Here is a 15,486-nt window from a genome sequence, read left to right on the forward strand (position 1 = left end):
TAAAATTTAAAGTAAAAAGGTTAAAAATTACTATAATAGGCACAATAAAGTGCAGCCACACCTACATATAAATAGATAGATAGGGTATAGGGAGGTAGCTAGCTAGCTACTAGCTAACGCTAGCTAGTAGGCGTATAGGCTATATCTTTAAGCTTACCTTAAAGACTGCAGGCAGACCTTCTAGCTGCCAGACCTTCCGTCTATACTATATATAAATATAATATAGTTATATTCTAACTTATATACTTTAAATAAAATAATAATTTTTATAAAATTTAAAGAGTTTTTAAAGAAAGTAATATTTAAAATTATTTATTAAAGTTAATAAAATAATTTAAAATTTAAAATAAAAAGGTTAAAATTTATTTTAATTATAAATAAAAATATAATTATAATTAATAATAAAATAATAAAAATATTTATAATTATTAATATTTTTAAAAAAATTAATAATTTAAAGGTTTTATATAAATTTTAAACTTTTATTTATTTAATTATAAAGTTTAATAAATATAATAATTATTTAAATAAATATATTAAAAAATTAATTATAATTTAATTTTAAGTAAACTTTTAAATTTTAAAGGTTAAAGTTTTAATTTAAAATTTAAATAAAAAGTATAAAAGATAAGAAATTTATTAAAAGTAAAAAAGTAAAAAAGCTTAAAGGTTTTAAAAGAAAAGGGTTTAAATATTATTAATAAAAATTAATATTAATATAAATAAAGTTTAAATTAAATTAAAGTAAAGTTAAAAGAGTAATATAAAAATATAGTTTAAAAAGTAGAGCTTTAAAGGTTTAATACTCTTTAAGAAATATAACTTAAAAGATTTAAATTCTTTAATATCTATTTATTTACTACTCTTTTCTCTTTTATTAAACTTAACTTAATTATAAATTAACTTAGTATTTCTCCTAATTATACTTTATTATACCTATTTAACTTTTATTTAACTTTTATTTAACTTTCTATTTAACTTTTACTTAATTTTCTATTTAACTTTTATTTAACTTTCTATTTAACTTTTATTTAACTTTTATTTAATATTTTATATAACTTTTACCTAACTTTATTTAACTTTTATTTAACTTTTATTTAACTTTCTATTTAACTAATAATACATTAATTAATAAAATAAAAAATAAAAAATATATTATAAAACCTATTAGAAATTAAACTTAAATCTTTCCTTTATTTAAAAGACTTTAACTATTAAACTATAAATTTAAATACTTTACACCTTATTACCTTCTTAAAAATTTTATTAATTTAAAAATATATATATTAAATAAAAATTTAAATAAATTAAAATCTAATAAATAAAATATTAAAATATTAAAAATATATAAATTTTAATTTTAATATTATATTATTAATAATATTTATTGTAATTAATATATATATTTAATTTAATTTTATAAAAATAAAATCTTTTAATTAAACTTTTAAATTAATTATATAAATTTAATATAATATATTTATTAAATAAAATTATTATATATATTATAAAAGAAAAGAAATTTTAATAATATTATAATTATATTATAATAAAACTTTACTAATATATTTAAAAGTAAATAAATAATATTATAATTTTATAATATAAAAGTATTATAAACTTAAATAAATAATTAAATAATATTAATCCTTTAATATTTAATTAATATAAATTTAAAATATAAAATTTAATATTAATATAATTAAAAACCTTTAATAATTATAAAAACTTTATAATATTAATTATTAATTTAATATTTTTAAATTTATAATAATATTTTATTATTTTAAATATTATTTTAAAAATATAAATTAATAAATTATATTATTATATTATAAACTATTTATATTTTTTTAATTTTATTATTAAGTTAAAAGTAAATAGTTAGGTTTTAAAGGATAAAATATAATATATCTTTTAAAGATTAATTTAATTAAATTTATTATATAAAACTTTTATAATAACTTTATAATTATTTATAATACTATTTATTATTAAAAGATACCTTCTTATATTAATATATTAAGTTATATTAATTTAGGTTAGTACTATTAACCTTAATATAAATCAATCCGTTAAAGGTTAAAGCTATTACAAACCGTAGGCTATCTAGTCTTAACGCTATTAAGTACTATATATAAGGTCGCTATGTAACTTAAGCCTTCTATAAATATAAGTTAGCTAAAATAGGTGAAGATAAAGCTATTAGCTCTATAAGTAAAATTACTTAAAAATAGTTATTTAGTTAAACTAAAAGATAACTAGATAAGATAATTATACTTTATTACTATATATAATATTTAGGTTTATAGTTTTAATAATTTTATAAAAGAAAAAATAATTATTAATAATTAAATTTATAATTATATAAAGATAGACTTTTACTTTAAAGAGAAGTTATTAATATTTAAGATAGTTAATATATTTTTAAAAAGTTAAAAATTATAAGTTTAATTTAAAAAATTAAGATTTATAAGAATTTTGAACTTAAAGTTAAAGGCTCCTTTTAAATTTAACTCTCTAAAAAAATATTAAAGAGATTTAAAAGAAATTTAAATAAAGTTAAATAAAATTATAGTAATGTAATATAGTTAAATAAAAATTAATTATAAAATTATAATTATAAGTTTTTAACTTTATATTTAAAAGAGTTATTATTATATTATATAATTATTTTTAAATTATTATTTATAAAAACAAATTATATATAAAATTAACTTTAACTTTATATAAAATTTTATATTTATTTAAATAAAATTATTAAAATAATTAAACTTAATTTAATTATAATTTTTATTATTTATTTAAATAATTATATAAAGAAATATATTTATTTTAAATTAAATAGTTTTAAAAAATAAATTATAAAATATACTTTTTTAATATATAAAGATTTAAAGTTTAAATTAAAATAAAATTAAAATTATATTTTAATTTTTATATTTCATTTAATATTATTTAATTAAATTAAATTAAAGTATAATATTTTTAATAAATATTTTTAAATAAAACTTTTAAAAATATTTTTATTATTTTTAAAAATTCATTAAAATAATAATTAATTTTTAAAAACTTTTAAAAATATTCTTTTAATATTTAAATTAAGTTATATAATTTAATATTTAATAAAATAAAATTTAATAAAATAAACTTATTTTTTAATTAAATTAAAAATTAAAGATTAATTTATAAATTAATTTAATCTTTAATTAAAATTACTAATTAAAAAAAGATTTAATTATTATTTCTTTAATTAAAAGTTTTTAATTTTAATTAAATTTTATAACTAAACTAATTTAAACTAATTTTAACCTTAAACTATATCTATAAAACCTATATAACTATTTCAAAGCTATATAGAAAACTCTATTAACAGTAACTATATTTTAATGTATACTATAACTATAAACTCTTCATATTATTTAAAGGTGAATGATGTCACACGCTCATCGCAACAAGAGACAGCATATGGCTTGTCGACCTCTACTTAACTTTCCTATACCCTAGGGTAGATATTCTACCCCCTAGGGCATTATCTCATAGGAGGTCAAGAGTCTGCTATATAGTAAGGTATTGCCTAAGATGTTTTCCTATGAGGAATTATTACATAGCAGGTTGGTCTGAAGAAGGCTATCCTGTAGGAAATTGTCTCAAAAAAGATTATACTGATAGAGGTTATCTGATAGGATGGTAGAATATACTTAGACGCCATGACCGCATAGCGCACACCCGATCAGAGGTGGCACTTCGCTGCTGGTGGTAAATTTACCCAGTTATGAGAATAATTCGAATGTGGAAGAGCGGCGTGGCGAATTTCAAAGCTCATCAATTGTGACTACCTCACGGAATCGTTGAATATGCGTTCAGCGCGAGCTGCCCACCCAGGTGAGCATACAGTACGTTGCTACCCGCAGGAATCTCCCCCTTCTTAATCATATCCATCATACCCGCCAGACTCTTGCCCTCATACACAGGATCCGTGATGAAAGCCTCTGTGCTGGCACCAAACTTGATAGCCTCGATGGTCTGCTCGTCCGGAATACCATACGTGCCCGCATGATACCTGTCCACCAGCTCGACATCCTTCTCCGTGATGTCATCCTCCGACAGGCCGATCTTGGCGGCCGTGAACTTTGCGATCCGCAGGACCTGGTCGAACGTCTGCTTCACCTTGGCACTGGCGTCGATGCCGATGACCCTCCTCGGCTTGCCGCCCTTCTTCTCCGCCAGCTTGAACCCGGCGATCATGCCCGCGAACGTGCTCCCCGTGACGGCGCACACGAGGACGGTGTCGAAGAAGACACCAAGCTCGGCCTCCTGCTGCTCCACCTCGAACGCCCACCTCGCGAAGCCCAGCCCTCCAAAGGGGTGGTCGCTCGCGCCCGCGGGGATATAATAGGGCTTCTGGCCCTTGCTCTCGAGGTCCTTGGTGAGGTTCGCCAGGGTGGTCTTGTGCTCGATGCCGAACCCGCTGGGGTCGAGGTGGACGTCACCGCCCATCAGCCGGCTCAGCTGCAGGTTGCCGACCTTCTCGTAGCCGGGGTCCGTCCAGTCGACCCAGTGCTCCTGGACGGTGGCCGCCTTGAGCCCGCTGGCGACGGCGACGGCCGTGACGGCGCGGGTGTGGTTGGACTGGACGCCGCCTATCGAGACGAGCGTGTCGGCGCCCTCGGCGATGGCCTGTGGGACGAGGTACTCCAGCTTGCGGACCTTGTTGCCGCCGAAGGCCAGGCCTGAGTTCACGTCCTCGCGCTTGGCGTAGACATTTACTTGTCCGCCGAGGGCTTTTGAGATCTTGGGGAGCGCCTGGATGGGTGATGGCCCGAATGTGAGGCTGGACCGTGGGATGGAGGCAAATGGCTCCGGGAGTGTGACGGAAGTAGACATGGTTGTGGTTATCCTCTGTCTGGCGGCTAGGATATGATGTGGTGGTGTTGACGTTGAGGAACAGGACAACCTCCAGCACTCACGACGCTTGACTCGATGTCTCTTGTCCTGTTATGTACGAGCCATGAGTTTCAGAACGCGCTTCCTCTCAATCCGGCATCGGTCCGGATAACCATGCCGGTAGAAGACGGATCCGTGGCATATTGAGCTGTTGCTCAGCGCTCTTTGCAATATTGTAATCCGATTTCAACAAGTTTTCTAATACAAACTGAAGTCACCTATCAATGCATTACACGTGAGTTTCCCGCGGGAAACGTAATGGACTTAACGCACGCGATCCTTGTTCCCCGCGCGCCGGCCGCGGAACTCCACCTTTATCGGATTGCTCCATGCAACATTGAAATGGCATGCATATCTCGACCCATTGCGATAGCTTGGCAGTGGCACGGGCTCTACGATTCGGTAGACGTTTCTGACGGTGAATACAGCAATTAATACCTGAGCATTCCAGCTGCCTATTGGTCTATTCGCTACTGTGCTGGTAATTACTGTTGTGACAAATCCACCTTACTCCACCAGAACTCGCTCTCCTTCCTGCCCCACTCATCGTCCACGAACTTGGCCGTTGTGCCCAGATCGCCGCCTATGAGTTCCTCATTGCCCAGCCCAAACGCCAGAGACTTTGGTGTCTCCTTGTTGTATGGCTCCCACCTTGGCTTGGGTACTCCAGCATTCGGGTCGCCCTTTGTGATAAAGTTGGTGACATACGAGTTCACCGTCTTGGCCAGCTCGGCCTGGTTCTTGCTGACGGCGAGAACTCTGGGTTCGCAGACTTCATACCTCATGTTATCGGCGTGCTGGGCGCCGTTGAGGACTGTCGCGATCGCCGCCCACTGGTACAGGTAGACCGGGACATGCAAGCTCGCAAACTCGGCAGTCTGCCGGGCAGGGGCCACGTACGCGTAGTGACCGTAGGCCGCTTCGATTCGCTTGTACTGGGCCCCAACACCGTCTCTGTCCTCTTTCCAGGGGGATTCAGGGACCTTGAAGGGGTCCGGGTATAACTCGTCAATGGTCTTGAGGTCCTCTTCCGACAGCAATGGCAGCAAGTTGCGGAAGAAACCAGTGAACTGCTCTGACTTGCTCATGGTCTTATCCACGTACAGACTGCCCTCGTTTCTCTGGAAACCAGTCATGATTGGAACCTTGTTCCACTTTCCTTGTCGCCACGTCTCCAGGGGCGGCCTCGGGATGATTTCTCCGTCTATGACCGGCTGGAATGCCCATTTTAGGCTTGGGTTGTACGAACCAAAGACTGTGTTCTGTGCCTCTTCGATCTTCTCTGACGGCAGGGACCGCAGGAAGGGGAAGATTTCGTCCTCGGGAAGGTCAGAAGGTACCCCTGCCGCGGCAAGGTAGTCCTTGAATTGCGCCTCGTGGACAGGAGCATCGAATGGCCTGACAGCGCGAGAGGTTGGTGCGCCAGATTCGATGATGACCCGGTTGTATGGCGGCTTCACGCCCTCCTTGTAGTGCATGAGATGATGACCGATGGAGTGCGCACCCGCGCTGAGCCCGAACAGCGTGACGTTGGTCGGATCGCCTATGTAGGTTAACAATTAGTATGGTTGTACGATAATATCTGCCTGTTTCTTTGGATGCTAAAGTACTTACCTCCGAACGCCTCGATATTTTCCTGTACCCACTCAAATAGCAGAATCTGGTCCTTGAGGCCGATGTTGAGCGCACCCTCCTTGGCACTTAGTGTACTCGGCAAGAAGCCTAGTGATCCCACCCGGTAGTTGAACGAAACACACACAAACGGCTCCTCTGCCCAGCTCATCATCGATGCCGTGTTGTGCATGCTGGCCGTTCCGCGGTTGAAGGCCCCGCCATGAATGTAGATGGCGACTGGCAACAGCTTCCCATCTTGGGATGTGCTTCCGGACTGTCGAAACACGTTGGCCGTCAGGCAGTCTTCACTGTAAACCAGTGGCGGTTTCGATGGGTCTGCTATCAACAGAGGTCTCCCAGGGGCTGCCGGGCCGTACTCTGAGGCGTCGAGAACATTCTCTGGGCTAGGAGGGAGCTTCTGGGGCGGACGAAACCTCAGGTCGCCGACAGGTGGCACGGCGTATGGTATGCCGAGGAACGCATCGACAGCACGAGGACGAAATGCGCTCTCGTCCTTTGAGTGGGTGATGCCGATGACTTTGCCCTGCTGGGGCAGCTGAACCGTTGGGCGGGATGAATCGACCTGCAAAACCATCTTCACAGCTAGGTATTGGCACGCACGTAATGCATTCAACTCTCAGCGCTGCATCGTCGTCGCGAAATTCTACACTTGTGTCGTCACTAAGTAGTTTTCGGCCTGAATACGGAGCTGAGGCCGAGCGACGCGATGTCGGACTCGTCGGAGCCGAACCGGCAGGGACCGGCACCACTCCCCCGGAGCTGCTATCTTCAACAGGTATCCGCATGATACATAGGTCCGTCCGTCCTTTCAGATAACAGCAAGTGCCGAACGGGGGTCGGCCGTTATCCCTAAATCTGAGGCCTATCATGTATACCCCCTAGGAACGCCAGGGTTACACTCCGCACGACGTCAATCACTTAGGTAACGAGAACCTGGGGCAACACGGAACAAATATCCGGCTTACTGTTCCTTGATTCTCTACCTAGCCCCTGCCATTGAATGGAGAGGAAGCCGGGAAAGTCATGGTAGAGCAGTTCATATACTACTACAGTGATAATCTCTGCACAATATGCAGCTTCTTGGTGAACAAGTCGATTGAAGCCACTACCATGTTACATTCACTTTCAACGATGTTCCTGAACAACTAATACCAATTCAAGTTATAGTCAAGCCTTGAAAATTCGCAGAAGATCCCAGACCAATACCCGTCGGATCGTGACCATACAGCCTCCGAGATAGATCCCAAAGAACCCTGCAGTCCAAGATCCATGTGGATACCAACCTGATAACGAGCGCAGCTGACCATACGATCTAAGAGACCGTCTGTGGCAACACGTTGATAACAACGGATACTAAGGGTAGTATTTACCCGAATACTTTCCCTACGCAGCGGCTGTCTATCCTCTCGACACCTCTGTCTCGAAACACCAGTTGCCCTCCATCCTGAATCTATCCATCCTGTCTCGGATTCTATCATCATGACAGCCCAGGAGGAGAAGGTGTCGCTCGAGAAGGCCCCGAGTGCCTCGAAAGGCGGCGGCGACAATGTCTCCATCTCCCGCATCAAGTCCATCACACAAGGCGAAATCGTCTCGCTCGATGCCTCCGAGGTCTTCCTCCGAGAACACAACTACTCCGACGAGTACCTCGCAGAGCTTCTGGCCGACGCGGAGATGAACAAACGCCTCGTCCGCAAGATCGACTTCGTCGTGCTGCCCCTGCTCGCGGGCACATATGTTCTGCAGTACATCGACAAGCAGGCCATGTCCTACGCCGCCGTCTTCGACCTTTTCAGCAGCACCGGCATCGACCAGGACCAGTATGCCTGGTTCACCTCCATGTTCTACCTCGCCTACCTCGTCGCCGAATATCCCTGGATGTGGGCAGCACAAAAGACACGCATGGCGAAGATTGTGTCTGCCTGTGTTCTGGGATGGGGTGGGATATTAATGATCACGGCCGCTTGTCACAACTTTGCTGGATTCGGAACATGCCGCTTTCTGCTGGGTGTCTTCGAAGCCCCTATCACAACTTGCTTCATGATGATAGTAGCCATGTGGTCAGTCCTACACATGCCATTGATTCTATGCACGCATGCTGACACCTCCAAGGTACACACGGCCAGAACAACCTTTCCGTGCCGGTATCTTCTATTGCTGCAACGGCTTCGGCTCCATGATCGGCGGAATCTTAACGTACGGAATAGGACAGATCCAGACCTTCCCAGTCTGGAAAGCCATCTTCCTCCTCTGCGGTGGAGTCACAGTTGTCTGGGGCCTTGTTCTGATGTTCTTCTTGCCCGACTCGATCCTCGAAGCCAAGCGATTCACTCTGGAGGAGAAGGCTCTGCTCATTGCACGTGGCCGCCTTGCCAAGACTGGCATTCTCAACAAGACAGTCAAGTGGGCACAGGTTGGTGAGGCATTTATGGACCCACAGGTCTGGCTGCTCTTCACATTCGTGCTCTTCAACGAGGTCATCAACGGTGGCTACGCGAGCTTCGGCAAGCTCATCGTCAAGGGCCTCGTCACCGACCCGCTCAAGACCACCGCCCTGGGTATTCCACAGGGCGCATTCCAGGTTGTGTGGATCCTTTCCGGCACGTACATCGCCTCTCGCTACAAGAACCACCGGACCACTGTCATGGCACTGTACAACCTGCCAACCATAATTGGCGTCAGCCTGATCTGGAAGATGGACCGGACAGACTACGCGAACAAGGTCGGCGTCCTGATCGGATACTACATCTCCGGGTCCTACGTCGCTTCGCTCGTGCTGGCACTGCAGATGCCGTCCGCCAACGTGGGAGGATACACGAAGCGCACGTCGTCGTCTGCGCTGGTCTTCTTGGCGTACTGCGCTGGAAACGTCATCGGCCCACATGCATTCTTGAAGCAGGAGTCTCCCTACTACAGGACAGGCTGCATTGTGATCCTGGCCTGTGCTGTGGCTCAGGTTTGCCTAGCGCTCGGCTTGAGACTGTTGCTACAGATGAGGAATAAGAGGCGAGACGATGCGGCAGCGGCACAGCCACAACAGGGCGATGCCTTTGATGGTGCTGATGCGACGGATTTCGAGAACCCCGACTTCCGATACTTACTTTGAGCTCTTAGCCAAAGGAACCTGACTATCTTCCAAGGTTGCCTCGAGTATTGGCACGACATAGTATTTAGATCTGTGTATGAGGAATAAAAGAATTCAATAATCCTTTATTAATATATGTCAACAAGTGCCAATATCTGCCATCAATGATATGAGACATCTAGAATGCAAGAGAACAAATGTTTTCCCTACTCATCAAGCATTGTCCATGACATGCTACCCTCACTCTGGGATTGAAGAACCAGCTCCCAGTCCACGTCATCGTCCAGCATCGGGACCTCCGCCTCCCACGGGACCTCCACCTCCCAATGGACCACCGCCTCCCAAGGGACCTCCGCCTCCACAGGGACCTCCGCCTCCCCGGGACATCTGCGGGCATTCTTCTTCTTGCTGCCGGGCTTGTACCTGATCGTGTAAATATCTTCGTTCCGCGGAAGTGAATTCAATGTAATATCGGCGTCCTCCGCCTCATAATCATCCAACAAGCCCAAGCTCGCCAGGATCGCGAGCTGGATATCCCCAGTCTCTGTTTTCCAGTCATCCGTAGGCAGGACCACGTCTTCTGACAAAGCCAGCTCGCAGCCCTCGTCGATGGGCCGAGAGGTCGACGTCTCCCATTTGCTAAGCCGCTGTGTCTTGTCGCACTTCTTGTCGTCTTGTTTCTCCTCTTCTGCCCGCTCAGCTCTGGCAGCACGCCGGCGGGTCTCATCTTTGGCAACAGGTTTCTCTTTTGCGGGGCGTATGTAGACCATCTTGTTGAATTTACAGCCTCTCTTGCCAGTCAAACAAGTCCGGGGCTTAGGCGTATAGATGCATTCTTTACCATACCAATCAGTCAAGCTTCTGTTCCGCATCCACCAGCTCCACGGCCTCGAATACATGTGGGACATCTCCGCAGCAGTGTCGGGGTGACAGTGTTGACAATCGTGTCGATAGCAGCTAAGGCCGTAAGTTCTAGGGTAGGCTGGGAGGGCGCGGCAGACTCTGGCAACGTATCGTGTTTCGCGGTAGCTGCCGTCGACGCGATCTTTGAAAATGTATCCATTGGTTTTGGGGTTCTCGGCGGGCGGGTCTGTCACATCTGTGGGTTGCTCGTGGCACACGGCCGACGGTATGGGGTTCCAGCGTGGCATGATGGCCAGTTCGAAGCTACAAGAGTCAAAGGAAGTGCAGACGTGATTGTAGGGTGCGGCCAGAAGGGCTTAGGGAGTGCGCATGGTCTTCCCATCTATCCCAGGAAGATGGGTGCAGCCGGAAATTTATCATTTGCAACTCTTCTGAATCCAGGCATGTTTTTCGATGCCAATTTAGAACTGCCCAAGTGGGCTGACAAACTTGGAAGCATTCCTTCCCGGGCGCATGTGACTCACGCCGCAAGTGGCCTGCCAAGTCTGCGCCACAGCATGGATCTCGAACTCGGCATCTAGCTTCCTCGTATCGTTCGATTTAGGCATGGCGTGGGCATTACCTGTTGGCGGAAAGTCTGCCTTACACAGTGAGTAAACACATGGGCATCTGTGGAGGGAGTTACTGGAATCTTACCCACCTACTAGATGGCCATCTAATATAACCTTAGCCTGGTAGGTGGGTGATTCACTGGATTGCGGCCTCTGAATCTAGGGTAGGTAGCGCGCTAGGTTTAAGTAAAGGTAACTTAAATTATAAGAATAAATAGTTTTTATAATTTTAAAATATAAGAGTTTAATAATAATAATAAATATTAGAAGTATAGTTAGTATAAAATAAAATAAAAAATAGTAAACATAATAAAATATTAACTTTAATTATATTAATTCTTTATATTATATTATATTTTTATTAATTATATAAATAAATAAAAAGTAATAATATATTTTATTAAATAAATAAAGATAGATTAAAATAATTATTAAATATATTAATAAGAAAGAGTTAATTTATTAAATTATTTATTATAAAATCTTTTTTATAAAGTTTATTTTAAAAACTATTTTAATTTTATTATATAATTACTTTATAAGATAGATCTATAGAAATTCTATTAACTACTAGTATAATAAACCGTTTAATTAAAAGACTATAATAACTAATTTATTTAATTAATTATTTTAATAGTTTATAAACCTATACTATTATATCCTTTATTTAAAACCTATTAAAGTCTATTAGAACTACTTAAACAAGGAAGTAATTTTAAAATAATAAAATGTTAAGTTATAATTAACTAAGGGTGACTTAATTACTTATTATTAAATTAATATATAGTAAATAAAAGGTTTGAAAATCTTAAATAGAATAGAAGCTTAATATAGTTAGTTTAATTCTTATTAGTTTAATTAAGTTTTTAAATAAATCTTTATAATATTATAACTAATTAATTCTTTATAAATATATAACCTACTCTAAGTTACCGTTTAGTGGGTACTTTTTAAATTAGTCCCCCTGTTTAATTTAAGATTTTTAAATTATAGGGGTTTAAACTTATAACTCTAGAATCAGTTATTATCTTAATGGCCGTTGATAACGGCCCTAGATATAGACTATATAAATAGGTACCTCTCCCCTAAAAGACTTTACTAGAAAATCATCCCTCCTTATTCTTATTTGATTAGTATCTAGAAGTAACTATTTTATCCTCTTTCTTACTTATTATGAGTAAACGGTTAACTATAGAAGTTGGGGGTAGAGGACCCCTAGCCTCGGGTGTGAAGACCTCGCCCCCGGCTTCATTATTAAGATAGATTTATAGAAATTCTATTAACTATTAGTATAATAGATCGTTTAGCTAAAAGACTATAATAATTAATTTATTTAATTAGTTACTTTAATAGTTTATAAACTTATACTATTATATTTTATTAATTATTAATATTTAAATTAGTTATATTAATAATATATTATTATTAAAAATAATAACTTTTAATTTTAATTTTATAATATAAAGCTTTATTATATATTTATATATTATATTTCTTTAAATATTAAGTTTTAATTATTTATTATTATATAAAAGTATTATATATATTTTATAAATATAGTGATTAAAAATAAAACTATTTAAGTTAATAAAAAAGTTGTTTTTATATATATTGTATAGCTAGAAATTGCGCTATAATGAGGGATGTCAGCTAAGGCGAAGGGCAGTTACCTTATGTCATGTCCAGCTGTCATCCAACAGTCTCAGCCAGGTGGCGGCAGGGATTAGGGGTAGATCGCATTCATACTTATTAGGGACACCAAGATCCTTTTACTTGTGCGGGCACAGGGTTCTTGGAATCAGTGTACGTTTTTACAGGCCAGCCCTGAATAAGTGAGTTTCAATGTTCTGTATGTTGCATTGCAATTCCACACGTCATGAAGCCGGTCACTGAAATGGATAGTAGGGCCGTCTTCAGAACACAGCTCAAACGCTCGTGGCCATTTGGCTATGTAGTGAGGTCAACTCTGTATGAGCCCAAAATCCTTTTTGCCCCCCTCTCATGGCATCCAAAACTTAGTGGAGATCCCCATCTTCGCCGTCTCCTGCCGGTATTGCTGTCTCGGCTGTATCAATTCGGGGGTTGACAGTTGAAGCACCGGTGCGGCTGGATTATGACAGCGTCTGCAAGCCGCTCCAGATTTCCACAGGCTCCAAATACACCATTGGCAGCCGCGCAGGGGGCTGATCTGTCATTCTCAACCTTTATAGAATGATTGCAGCTTCCCCGCCAGATTTTCCTCTGCTTGGTACACATTGTCGCTATGTAACTTGAGGCGTCAGCAGGGTGTACTGGATAGCGTGGGTACATGAGGAGCACTTCATACCTGACCAAAGTTAATCTCGATGGATTGGGTGTCTCCCTGGTCGTCTTTCTTGATTCTTCTGGGAGGTCTTGCTGCTTTGTATGGCCCCTCTTAGAGGGTTATCTTGCCTGCGTCTTAGGGCTTCTTTCGTTTCCCAGTCTAGAATTTTCGTACTTCACGTCGGCACGAGAGTGTATTGGTGGGATACGGAAGAGGGATGGTGGGAGACTGCAGACAGCGGCACTTTTTATACATACTGAGAAGCATGAATCACAGGAATTTGCTTTAGATTGTGACTTTGCGGGAATAAATCATACTTTCGCGTCACATCTGCAGAACTGGACTGGCTCGCAACATGTGGACTGCCAGCTCGGAGCCACAATGTCACTGTGGGTGTGCAAAAAGTGATGTGGAGGCCCGGATTCGAGTGACTGGGGAAGCTAATCGAGTTAATGCTGGAGCCTGGCGAGTATCACCATGGAAGTCATACTGATTTGAAGAGATTGGGATGATTTGGAGAGCTTTATGAATTGTTTGCAACGTACGAATGTACTGGAAGAGGCATTGATTATTTACATGCACTTGCTGTTCCTCAAATCGCAACCCTCACTACGAGAAGCGATTGAGACCTTCACGAAGCCTGTTGTGCTTACGTGTCTAGGATGCTCCGGAGAATCTCATATTCACCGTCAGATTCGAGGCCAATGAGTTAGAATCCAACCCTCCATTCATCATAGTCTAGTGACTGGAAACCATCCAGTGACGGGGCTGTAAAATCAACCATGTGTATATGACTCTTCTCCCTATTGCCTGTACTGGCTGAGCAGGAACTCCAAAATGAGAGAGTGCCCTTGGGTTTCGACTAGAGCAATGATAATCAGGTTAACTATGAGGTAGTCATGGTAAGTAAGCGAGCGGACAGCAAGTTGAATCAAGGTCGCACGGCGCAGGAGGATTCGAGTATAATGGAAATACGGAGGCACAACTCAAAGTAATAAGTTAATTAAAATTATTATAAATTATAAAGTAGTTATTATATTATTAAATATTATATATAAAATTATAATATAATTTAAACTTTTAAAAAATAAATTAATTAAAATAAATATAAATAAAATTATTATTTCTTTAATAATTTTAATTTTATTTTATAAATATAATTATATAAAAATAATTATTTAATTTATTATATTTCTATTATCTTAAAATATAATAAGTAGCTTACTAAGTTTATATTATAATATAGATTTTAAATTTAATATCTAGCTTTTTTATATTATTTAATCTAAATATAGTGTAAGTATTACCTATTAATAAAAGTTTACTTTATATAATAAGTTAATATATAAGTATTTATAAAGGAGTTATTAGAATTTTACTTATTTATTAAACAGTTATATAATTTTAACTTAATAAACTTATATAATAATACGAGCTTATAAGTAGTGGATTTTAAGTTTAAAGTAACTTAAAATTATAGTTTTTAACTTAAGTGTTTATAGTATATCACTTTATAAGTCCGTTTTAACTAATAATTAATTAAATAATAGGCTCTATAATACGTTAAAATTTAAATAAAGAGAATTTAAATTATAATAATTATTTAATTTTAATAATTAAAAGGTTTAATAATAATAATAAATTTTATAATAATTATAATTAATATATAATAAAATTAATAATAATAAATTTTAATAGAATTATATTTTTAATTATATTATACTCCTTCTTTATATTATATAATACTTTATTTCTTTTCTAATTATAAGTTTATAAAATCTTTAATAACTTTATATATATATTTATAATTTCTTTAAAAATAAATTTAAATTTCTTTTCTTTTTATTATTATTTATATATTATTAAATTATTTATTATTTTTATTTTTAAAATATTATATTTAATATTATTATTAAAAGTTTAAATATTTTATTATAAAAGTATAAAAATAATATATAATTATTAAAAGAATAATAGAATTACTTCTTTTAATTTAATTATAAATAAATCTTTATTTTAATAATAACCTTTTAATTCCT

At 37.6% G+C, this 15,486-nt stretch overlaps 4 protein-coding genes across 4 annotated transcripts; 1 reads left to right on the forward strand and 3 right to left on the reverse strand.

Moving 5' to 3' along the window:
* Positions 1 to 3,806: 3,806 nt before the first annotated feature.
* Positions 3,807 to 5,096, reverse strand: KVR01_012703 (uncharacterized protein). The gene has a single exon (XM_044787103.1). The coding sequence runs from the start codon at positions 4,885 to 4,887 to the stop codon at positions 3,841 to 3,843; it is 1,047 nt and encodes a 348-aa protein (XP_044638174.1). The 5' UTR covers positions 4,888 to 5,096; the 3' UTR covers positions 3,807 to 3,840.
* A 274-nt stretch (positions 5,097 to 5,370) lies between these two features.
* Positions 5,371 to 7,215, reverse strand: KVR01_012709 (uncharacterized protein). Its single transcript, XM_044784467.1, has 2 exons — positions 6,562 to 7,215; positions 5,371 to 6,490 (listed from the first exon to the last, which is right to left on the reverse strand). The coding sequence occupies exons 1-2, from the start codon at positions 7,154 to 7,156 to the stop codon at positions 5,433 to 5,435; spliced, it is 1,653 nt and encodes a 550-aa protein (XP_044638180.1). The 5' UTR covers positions 7,157 to 7,215; the 3' UTR covers positions 5,371 to 5,432.
* An 846-nt stretch (positions 7,216 to 8,061) lies between these two features.
* On the forward strand, positions 8,062 to 9,688 carry KVR01_012749 (uncharacterized protein; the record flags this gene model as incomplete). Its single annotated transcript, XM_044785209.1, has 2 exons — positions 8,062 to 8,590; positions 8,790 to 9,688. 2 exons carry the CDS (start codon positions 8,062 to 8,064, stop codon positions 9,686 to 9,688), a joined length of 1,428 nt encoding a protein of 475 aa, XP_044638220.1.
* Positions 9,689 to 9,873: 185 nt separating this feature from the next.
* On the reverse strand, positions 9,874 to 10,437 carry KVR01_012762 (uncharacterized protein; the record flags this gene model as incomplete). The annotated part of the gene is made up of 1 exon (XM_044791009.1): positions 9,874 to 10,437. One exon carries the CDS (start codon positions 10,435 to 10,437, stop codon positions 9,874 to 9,876), a length of 564 nt encoding a protein of 187 aa, XP_044638233.1.
* Between the last annotated feature and the right edge of the window lie 5,049 nt (positions 10,438 to 15,486).

This window comes from Diaporthe batatas, assembly GCF_019321695.1.
Source record: "Diaporthe batatas strain CRI 302-4 chromosome Unknown Contig00021, whole genome shotgun sequence".
NCBI classification, from domain to species: Eukaryota; Fungi; Ascomycota; class Sordariomycetes; order Diaporthales; family Diaporthaceae; genus Diaporthe; species Diaporthe batatas.